General features: G+C 45.8%; 1 protein-coding gene across 1 annotated transcript; it reads left to right on the forward strand.

Moving 5' to 3' along the window:
• Positions 1-339: 339 nt before the first annotated feature.
• On the forward strand, positions 340-6,764 carry xbp1 (X-box binding protein 1). The gene is given in 6 exon segments (XM_070887686.1): positions 340-677; positions 1,425-1,521; positions 1,760-1,879; positions 3,483-3,536; positions 3,539-3,646; positions 5,565-6,764. Coding segments are annotated over 6 exon segments (1,149 nt in total). The 5' UTR covers positions 340-462; the 3' UTR covers positions 6,120-6,764.
• The last annotated feature ends 3,407 nt before the right edge of the window (positions 6,765-10,171 follow it).

Raw genomic sequence — 10,171 nt, forward strand, 5'->3', positions numbered from 1 at the left:
TTCCTTGATTCCCATAATATCCAAAAATCTATCAATATCTCTATACATTATCCTTATAGATATATATGTGTGTGTGATTATATCTATACATTATTATCTTTATGTATGTATCTTATATGTGTGTGTGAATGTATCTATGCACTATTGTCTTTATGGATATATATGTGTGTGATGGTATATATACAGAATGATTACAGACTGCAGCAACTGAATAAACAAGGTCTGACGCCATCCGAGCCATTGATTTCATCAGTAAGCCAGCGATGTGACCAATAGGACTGCGAGATTTCGGTGATGCACAGCCTGCTCTGCCAATGGTATTTAAACACGATGCTTGAAACTCACCCAGGAGTGCAGTGTCAGAGCAGACCGAGTGTGAGAGAGGACCCTCACGCTCGCCCCAATAACCCACCAGCGGGATACCCCACCTCCCCTTTTCCTCCGTACAGTGTAACGGCGAGAATGGTGGCGATGACCGCCGCGGGCTCCGCCAAAGTGCTGCTGATCCCGGGAGGGCAGCCGAACGGGCTGGAAGTCAGCCGGCACATCTCGGTGGTGTACCCGGCCCAGAGCGGGTTGCTCCATGACTCGTCCTCGCCGGCACCGGGATCCAGCCACGCTCATCGGAAAAGGCAGCGGCTCACCCACCTCAGCCCGGAGGAGAAGGCGCTGCGGAGGTAAGGCGCTGGCAGGGAGACAGGCAGCTGGGCATCAGTGTGCATTGTCCAGAATAGTGGGCTAAAGTGCATACAACCAGCTGTCACCGGCATACTGCGGCTTTCCTAGCGTAGAATGGAGTTTATATGCATTGTGTAACTAGATTCTAGATGTTAAACACATATCGCGATTGCATGGTTGGCTGGACAGTGACATTTGGGACTTTGCGCCATTCTGTTTTATTCCCATTAAATGTCCGATTCCTTTCTGCCTGCGTGGCAACTCGCTTTAGACTTGCGCAACGCCCTCTCGACCTCTGACTCACTCACTGTATGCGTATATTCTCTCTATCTCTATATTGTATTTATGTGTATGTATGTATCTGTATATAAAAATATGTATGTATATATTTTTCTCACTATCTGTCCTTATATTGTATATACGTGTGTGTTATATATACAATATAGGGACAGGCATATATATATAGAGAGAGAGAGAGCCGCGAGATTGTGCGTGTATATATTTTTTCTCAATATATTCTCTATTGTGTGTGTGTGTATAATATATTTGTCCCTCTAAATATATTCTCGCTGTATCTGTCTCGTGTGTGTGTATAATTCTCACTAAATATTCTCACTGTATCTGTGTATATAATGTAATTTTAATAAAACGTAGGTGCTGATTGAAGGCATTAGAACGAAGTATCGCAAGTAATACCTTTGCGGAGGGAAACTTTTTTTTAATTACAGTTTTATTCTTTTTAAAAGGAAACTGAAAAACCGAGTGGCGGCACAGACAGCCCGAGACAGGAAGAAAGCCCGCATGTCTGAACTGGAAGAGCAAGTGTTGGAGATGGAGTCCGAGGTGGGCAGAATAGCATCCCTTTAATTGTAGAATAGGTTATGGGTGTTTGAGACTGCGATGGGCTGAGTCCCGCTGACTGCAGTGATTCAAGTTGAAATACACTGCCGCCCCTCCCAGATAAAAGGGGCTTCATTCCCCGGCTGGGGGAGAAGAACGGGCTGGAGTTAACGAGTTTACCGGCACACGGTGTTTTCTCGTGTTGTTCAGATTTCCTCAACTTGTTTCTCTCTCTTCGCAGAATGAGAAACTGCACATCGAAAACCGACTTTTACACGAGAAGACGCACATTCTGCTGTCCGAGAATCAGGAGCTCCGCCAGAGACTGGGCATGGAAGCTCTGGATACAGAGAAAGAAAAGGTAACGAGAACCCGTGGGCCATCACCCTGTCTGACCCATCACTTTTTTAAAATTTCAAAATATACTTTATTCATATAAAAAAATTGTACAGTACTTTCAAAGGCAGTTCCATCACAGCATTGCTCAAGTTTGAGAGCACTCGAGCTGTTTTTTATATTAAGGTGCTGTGGTCATGGCTGGGACAGATGGTTCCCCCTTTCGGTGGAGTTGCCACTTCTACATTTAGTGCTGAGGGCGCGGTGAATGGTTTTATTGCCCTCTCTGCATCCGGGAGCGGAGAGCTGCTGGAATGTGCCGTCCTGGAATTAAGCAGCTGCCAAAACGGCCAGGCGAGCTGTAACTCGGAAACTGAAATTAGCATATCCGGGTTCCTGATTTGTGGTTTCGCTTCATTTCCTCGATTGGGCCTCCAGCCAGCTGCCAATTCACAGGGCAGATTATTTGCATAAGTTAACATTTAAATCGACCTTGAGTTCCTTTTATTAATGTCAGGGTAAATATTTCAGGGTTGGTCTTGATGAACTGCTGGCAACTGTCCCAGCACCTTTATACCTGGGCCAGTGTGCCCTGGATCTGAGTATTTTAATCAAAATCTTTGATCAGTTGGCATTGTGGGTCCAATGAACATTGCTATTGCCCGGGTTTCTTAATAGCACATATGTGATTCCCAGCATTCAGTTATTCAATTAGTCACACATGGCTGCATCTTCTCTTTAGCCCTCACTCCAATTGTTATATCACTTTCTCTTCGCCCCTCCCTTCCCCCAGATCCTGTGGATCACCCATTATCTCCAGCTTATGAAAGCTCACCAAGAGGCCATTCTGTGTGCATCTAGGCAGATGGGCTTAGGTCCTGGATGATACCACAGCAAGCTGTGTCTATCCTGTACTTATCCGATGCTCAGACATGTACACATGTAGCAGGGCTTGCAGAGCAGGGACATTTTATCACTCCTCCCTCCTTAATTCAGAGACACTGAGGCAATTTGTACCACCCACTGCAGTTGAGATGCTAATATTCATTTTTTTTGCAGTATTGCTAAATTAGGGAATATTGGTTTGGTTTAGTTCCAGGAATGACTTATTTTCATAGATTGTATAAGAGGACTTAACTCTTCATATTCAATTGTTGTTTTATAGTTGAATATTGGCAATAGGTCTTCATGGCTCTCTTGCACTTCCCTGATTTTCATCGCTCTGCCATTGGCAGTCGTGCCGCCAGCTACCCTAGTCCCTCAGCTCTGGTATTCCCTCACTAAACCTCTGTACCTTACTCTCCTTCTTAAGATGCTCCTTAAAACCTACTTCTTTGACCAACCTGACCTAATATCTCCTTGTTTGCCTCGATGTCAAATTTCTATCGATAATGCCCCTGTGGAGCACCTTGGGATATTTTACTACGTTAGAGGTTAAATAAAAAGAAAGAGAAAGACTTGCATTTATATAGCGCCATTCACGACCACTGGATGTCTCAAGGCGCTTTACAGCCAATGAAGTACTTTTGGAGTGTAGTCACTGTTGTAATGTAGGAAATACATGCAAGCTTTTGTTGATAAAAGCTCATGTTGGTGCTGTGTGACTAAGTCTTTGGTTTGTTGTGCAGGTACTTCTACAGGCCAGGGTGGATGAAATCAGCCTGGCAGCCGGGTCAGCTGAGTCCGCAGTACTCAGACTACGTGTGCCTCTGCAGCAGGTGCAGGCCCAGCTGTCTGCCAGTCTGACAACTTCCACATGGATACTGACAGCATTGACTCTTCAGACTCTGAGGTAAGTGCAGGGCGAGGTTAGGCCAGAAGGGTGGCTGGTTGCAAGTACATCTGGGGCCACGTGAAGTCAACCAAAAGCTCAATTTATCATGCCCAGCAATTCATGGCGCACTTGTACTGCTAGCATTAATTACTGTCTTAAACATTTGATAAGCCAGCCTTTGCTACCCTTTGATAAAATACATATTTAACCAGTTGTAGTGGAACATACAAAATAGGAGTAGGCCACTTGGCCCTTCGTGCCATAGTAGTCACATTTCCTTAACACTGAGCAGTTTGTAATGATTTTTGAGGCAAAAACTTTGAAAAATTGACCAGGAAAAATTGACCAGGAGCCAAATACCATAGCCACCTGTGATCTATCTAATAACCATCTCCACTCGTGGGGTAACTAATTCATAAACAGGGTAAATTACATGGATGTTTTATTGGGGGTGGGGAATATAAAGGAACAACATTGAGTGATTGCGGGAGAGCTGGGAGCAGTGACTGAAAACTTGGTTGTAAGGCTGGGTCTTAAATGGCTTTTAAAGGTAGAGAGAGAGAGCGAGAGAGATGCAGAGAGTGTGATGGAGGGAATCTGAGTGGGGATGAGGTGGCTGCAGGTCATGCTATCAAAGGTGAAGAGAGGGAAGGGGGAAACAGTTGAAACACTGATGCATTTATGGAGAAATACCACCAATGTGACACATCTTCCCATATCTCACATCAACGATCCTGTTGGGTCAGATTGCAAATTAGGAACTGGTTTTGTGCAGTGGCCCCATGTGTTGGCCAAGTGACCTGCTATTGCTCAGATCCACCAGAGAACCAGGATTTTCACTGCCTCTAGGATTTTGTATAAATGAAATAGTTCAACTCTGGCTGCAAATCGCACTGATGTGTGGACATTCATGGGATGTTTTGCAAGGCCCGATCACCTGCCCAACCCATTCGCAATGGGGAATTAGATTGAGGCTGCCAAATTCCTCTCCACTGAGTAGGACCTTTTTACAGTCGAAGTTTACTGCACGTGTCTGGGCTGGATATTGGAGGTGGAAGGTCAAAGTCGAACCTAACCCCACCATAAATTAGAACGTAATCTTGACTCTCATGAAGTCCCATAACTTGTCTAACTGTGTACTAAACCTTGACTCTCTTCTAACTACACACTATGTGCTAATCCTGACTGAGTAGCTATTCATTTGGACTGAACACATTTCTACATTTTCAATCAATATAAAACAGTTACATTTTTAAATTCAAAAAATCCTGTCAACAACAAATTTGAATTAAAATTTAAAATCTATGTTCTGAAAAGTAATGGTGTAGGTTTTATCCTGCAATAAGAAAGTCTCGCTAACTAGTGTCTCCTAAACCAGCATAAAACCTGCTGCCCTGTTTTTGTTATACACTCTCTCTCATGTCCAACATTTGTTGCCATGATGTTTTTGACCTAATTAGTGCATTAGCTCAACATCGCAGCATTGTAACATGGCACGGGCTTGACGGGCCGAATGTCCTTCCGCGCTGTAACCATTCTATGATAATATGTACCACAAATCGCTTGTACATCAATCTATCACTAATAGTTTGAGTGCTTGATAAGTGAATGTGAGCACAGAATGATGGGAGACGGTGGGTGATCCTTTGCTGATATTCCTTTTGCCCAGTTATTTGAGGGAGGCGATAACTAGGTTAGCGTCTGTTAAAATAATGGTTGAAGACAATTCATACAGACACTCTTGTCCATCTTGATGATGGCCCGAAATGAGCAGCAAGTGTGCAACCATCTTACCTGAATTGAAGTTGTATTCCAACTCGCACAATTGCAGACTTCACTTTGTGATTTTTAACTTGAATTTTCTGAATTACGAAAGTTGCGTCTGTCGTTGCTGCAGAAACGTCTCATTGGACTGACTTGGTTTTTTTTCTTGCAGTCTGATCTCTTCCTGGGTATTCTGGACTATTTCGACCCAGAAATCTTGCTCCGATTCAGTGAAGAGTCTAGATCCTTTGCTGACCTGGGACAGTGTGCCTACAGTGAAAACACCGGTTCCCTACCAGCCTCCCCCTCTGACCTTCTGGGGGCCCCATCGACAAAGCTGGAAGCCATTAATGAACTGATCCACTTCGACCACTTCTACCACAAGCCCCTCGCCGAGGCCAGCTTGGAACAGAGCAACGAAACTGCCATCAAAATCGAGCAAGCATCTTTCAGTGGCACGGATAAAGGAATAGCTGAAGACCCTTTACAAATGGAGCTCAAACAGGAACCCATAGAAGATGAATTCATCACTGAACTGGGACTTACAAACATTCTTTCATCCCAGCAAAGTCAAGAAAAGCCCATCTGCCCCTTAGATTCCAGTAATGACTCTGACTATGAAAGATCCCCATCCCCTCTCAGTGACATGTCCTCCCCACTAACTCTGGGCAACAGCTGGGAGGACACTTTCCCCAGCGAACTCTTTCCCCAATTAATAGCAGTTTAATGGTCATGGTGACTGCTCATGCTTGGTTCAGGTGGCACTGCATTCAGTTTAGTGCATCCAAGGCAGCTTGCTTGCACTGTAACTTGCAGCTATTTGAACCCTTGTTAAAGTGTAACCATAAAACCAAGTCCTTATACATGTGGATTTGTCTGTACAGCCATCAATGTATTTGATAACATTTTATAACAGGACTGGATGTTACTCATGGCAGATGCTTTAGCAGGCACCAAAGTGGTTCTGCATCATTGGAAATTCATTGATACAGAAGCCTGTACCTTCAAAGGCTTCATTTGCTCTCTTGTATACCTGGTATATAGGTGACGGGTATAGAAGTTAAGGCAATGATATTTGCGTCCTATTGTAAATTATTTGTCCCAATATTTTGCATCTATTAGATATATAATACTAGAGTACCACAATGCTGTGGTGCACAGATGGGCTTTCTTCCCTCACCCCCATTAAATATAGTGTGTGCATATGTATAGATGCATACTATATACTAGACTCATTTTTCTGTAATGAAAATTTACTATGTAAATGCTTCTGACAGTCTGATTTTCACCATGAGCTGTATGTAACTCTAAGATGCTTTCTCAATTTTAATATTAAAACTTGTGCAATTAAAAAAAAAAAAGTGCAATGAAAGATGTTGTCCTGGTGAGTTTGTTATATTGAAAAATAAAATAATATTATTGTGAAAACACTACTTCATGATTTCTGATCAATGTTTTTTTATTCATTCATGGGATAGGGGCATCGCTGGCAAGACAAGTATTATTGCCCTTGAGAAGATGGTGCTGAGCCAGTGCCTTGAGCTGCTGCAGTCCTTGTGGTGAAGGTACTCCCACAGTGCTGTCAGGGAGGGAGTTCCAGGATTTTGACCCAGCGATGATGAAGGAACGGCGATATACTTCCAAGTCAGAATGGTGGGAGCTTGGAGATCGTGGTGTTCCCATGTGCCTGCTGCCCTTGTATTCTAGGTGGTAGAGGTCGTGGGTTTGGGAGGTGCTGCTGAACAAGCCTTGGTGAGTTGCTGCAGTGCATCTTGTAGATGGTACGCACTGCAGCCACGGTGCACCGGTGGTGGAGGGAGTAAATGTTTAAGGTGGTGGATGGGTGCCAATCAAGTGGGCTGCTTTGTCCTGGATGGTGTCGAACTTCTTGAGTGTTGTTAGAGCTGCACTCCATCATCATCATCATCATCATCATCATCATCAGCAGCAGTCCCTTAGAGTTGAGGATGATTTGCTTCCACTCTAAAAGTAAGTTCTCAAATGACTGAGGAGTCCAATGCGGGACCTACAGTCTGTCACAGGTGGGGCAGACAGTGGTTGAAGGAAAAGGTGGTGAGGGAGCCTGGGTTGACGCATGCTCCTTCCACTGTCTACGCTTGGTTTCTGCTTGATTTCAGCGATGGGCCTCGAGGTGCTCAGCGCCCTCCCGGATGCTCTTCCTCCACTTTGGGCAGTCATGGGCCAGGGATTCCCAGGAGTCAGTGGATGTTGCACTTTATCAAGGAGGCTTTGAGGGTGTCCTTGAAGCATTTCCTCTGCCCACCTGGGGCCGCTTGCCATTTCGAAGCTCCGCCTGGAGTGCTTGCTTTGGGAATCTCGTGTCTGGCATGCAGACGATGTGGCCCGCCCAACGCAGCTGCACTCACTAGGCAAGTGGAGAGTATTCCATCACACTCCTGACTTGTGCCTTGTAGATGGTGGAAAGGCTTTAGGGAGTCTGGAGGTGAGACACTCGCTGCAGAAGACCCAGCTTCTGACTTCTTGTGTCACAGTATTTATGTGGTTGGTCCAGTTAGGTTTCTGGTTAGCGGTTACCCTCAGGATATTGATGGTGGGGGATGTGACAATGGTAATGCCATTGAATGTCAAGGGGCAGTGGTAGATTCTTGCTTGTTGGAGATAGTCATTGCCTGGCACTTATGTGGCGCGAATGTTACTTGCCACTTATTAGCCCAAGCCTGAATGTTATCCAGATCTTGCTGCATGCGGGCATGGACTGCTCCATTATCTGAGGAGTTGCGAATGGCATTGAACATTGTGAAATCATCAGCGAACATCCCCATTTCTGCCCTTGTGATGGACGGAAGGTCTTTGATGAAGCAGCTGAAGATGATTGGGCCTAGGACACTGCCCCTGAGAAACTCCTGCAGCAATCTCCTGGAGCTGAGATGATTGACCTCCACCCACCACAACCATCTTCCTTTGTGCTTGGTATGGCTCCAGCCAGTGGAGAGTTTTTCCCCTGATTCCCAATGACTTCCGTTATATTAGGGCTCCTTGATGCCACACTTGGTCAAACACTGTCTTCATATCAAGAGCTGTCACTCTCGCCTCACCTTTGGAATTCAGCTCTTTAGTCAGTGTTTGGACCAAGGTTTTAATGACGTCTAAAGCCGAGTGGTCCTGGCAGAACCCAAACCGAGCAGGTTATTGGTGAGTAAGTACCGCTTAATAGCACTGCTAACGACACCTTCCATCACTTTACTGACGATTGAGAGTAGACTGATGGGGCGGTAATTAGCCAGATTGGATTTGTCCTGCTTTTTGTGGCCAGGGCGTACCTGGGTAGTTTTCCATATATTGTCAGATAGATGCCAGTGAAAATACTGGTCGGAATCAGTGAAGAACCCGCAATTCGTCACTGCTATGTTTATTTGCTAGCTTTCTCCTCTCACAGCTCATGTTTGCTGGTAGTCCTTGCTTGTGTGTCCATTCTTCGTTGCTTAAGTTTTCGTTGTTGAGCTTTCCACTGTATGAGGCATCACTGCAAAGCTTCAGCTTGTCCACACCTACATCTTTTCCAACCAGGGTTCAATGGATATCAATTCAGAGCTGGAACCATGGCTATTTTCCATCTACTCAGCCTATTGTATCCCTGCCGCCACCGTGTCTGGAACCAGCTAACCCAACACAGGCTGGAGCTGCTGGTATGATGTGTTTAGCGGGTGGGGCCTGATGTGCAGATCCTCCACAGACAGCAGCATAGGGTTCCCAACCCTCCCTGAATGATCGGGGTTACCTCTTCCTGAGCTGTGCTGTCAGCAGCCCGGGAGGTCAGCTATTTTAAGTTTCTTGCTCTTAAAGCATCAGGCTCGGTGATGTCACCCGACCATCATTGCCGTGAGCCTGGGGCTGAAGACTTGGGAATCGCGCGTGTCGGCATTCAGGGATTCTCTGAACAGGAATACAAAAGCAAAATACTGCAGATGCTGGAAATCTGAAATAAAAACAGAGAATGCTGGAAACATGCAGCCAGTCAGGTAGCGTCTGTGACGAGAGAAGCAGAGATAATGTTTCAGGTCCATGATCCTTCGTCGGAGTCACAGTTCTGGTGCAGGTTCATCGACCTGAAGCCTTAACTCTCTTTCTCTCTCCACAGATCCTGCCTGACCTGCTGAGTATTTCCAGCATTTTCTGTTTTTATTTATTCTCCGAACATTTGTAGCTTGAAATCTGCGGGTACTGAAGTGAAGGATGGCAGGAGAGAAGGGGTTCAGAGGGAAACAGGGAGCTGGGGAATGAGGAATCAGTGTGAAGAAAGAGCGGGACTGGGGAATGAGGGCTCGGGAGAGATAGGGAATTACTGAATCGGATGTTGTAGCGGTAGGGCTTAAGTGAGTTGTGGAGTTGGTGTGGCTGCTGGGACCAACATTTTCTACAGAGCTAGAAGTAGCAGCAGCAAGGTGGTGAGTGGGATCAGCACGGAGAGAGGAGCAGCCAGTAAAAGGGTGAGCCAACATCCCCAACATTGAAGCACTGACCACACTCGATCAGCTCTGCTGGACAGGCCACATTGTTCACATGCCAGACATGAGACTCCCAAAGCAAGCGCTCTACTCAGAACTCCTTCACGGCAAACGAGCCAAAGGTGGGCAGCGGAAACGTTACAAGGACACCTCAAAGCCTCCCTGATAAAATGCAACATCCCCACCGACACCTGGGAGTCCCTGGCCAAAGACCGCCCTAAGTGGAGGAAGTGCATCCGGGAGGGCGCTGAGAACCTCGAGTCTCGTCGCCGAGCATGCAGAAATCAAGCAC

This window comes from Pristiophorus japonicus, chromosome 8 (genome assembly GCF_044704955.1).
Source record: "Pristiophorus japonicus isolate sPriJap1 chromosome 8, sPriJap1.hap1, whole genome shotgun sequence".
NCBI lineage: Eukaryota > Metazoa > Chordata > Chondrichthyes > Pristiophoridae > Pristiophorus > Pristiophorus japonicus.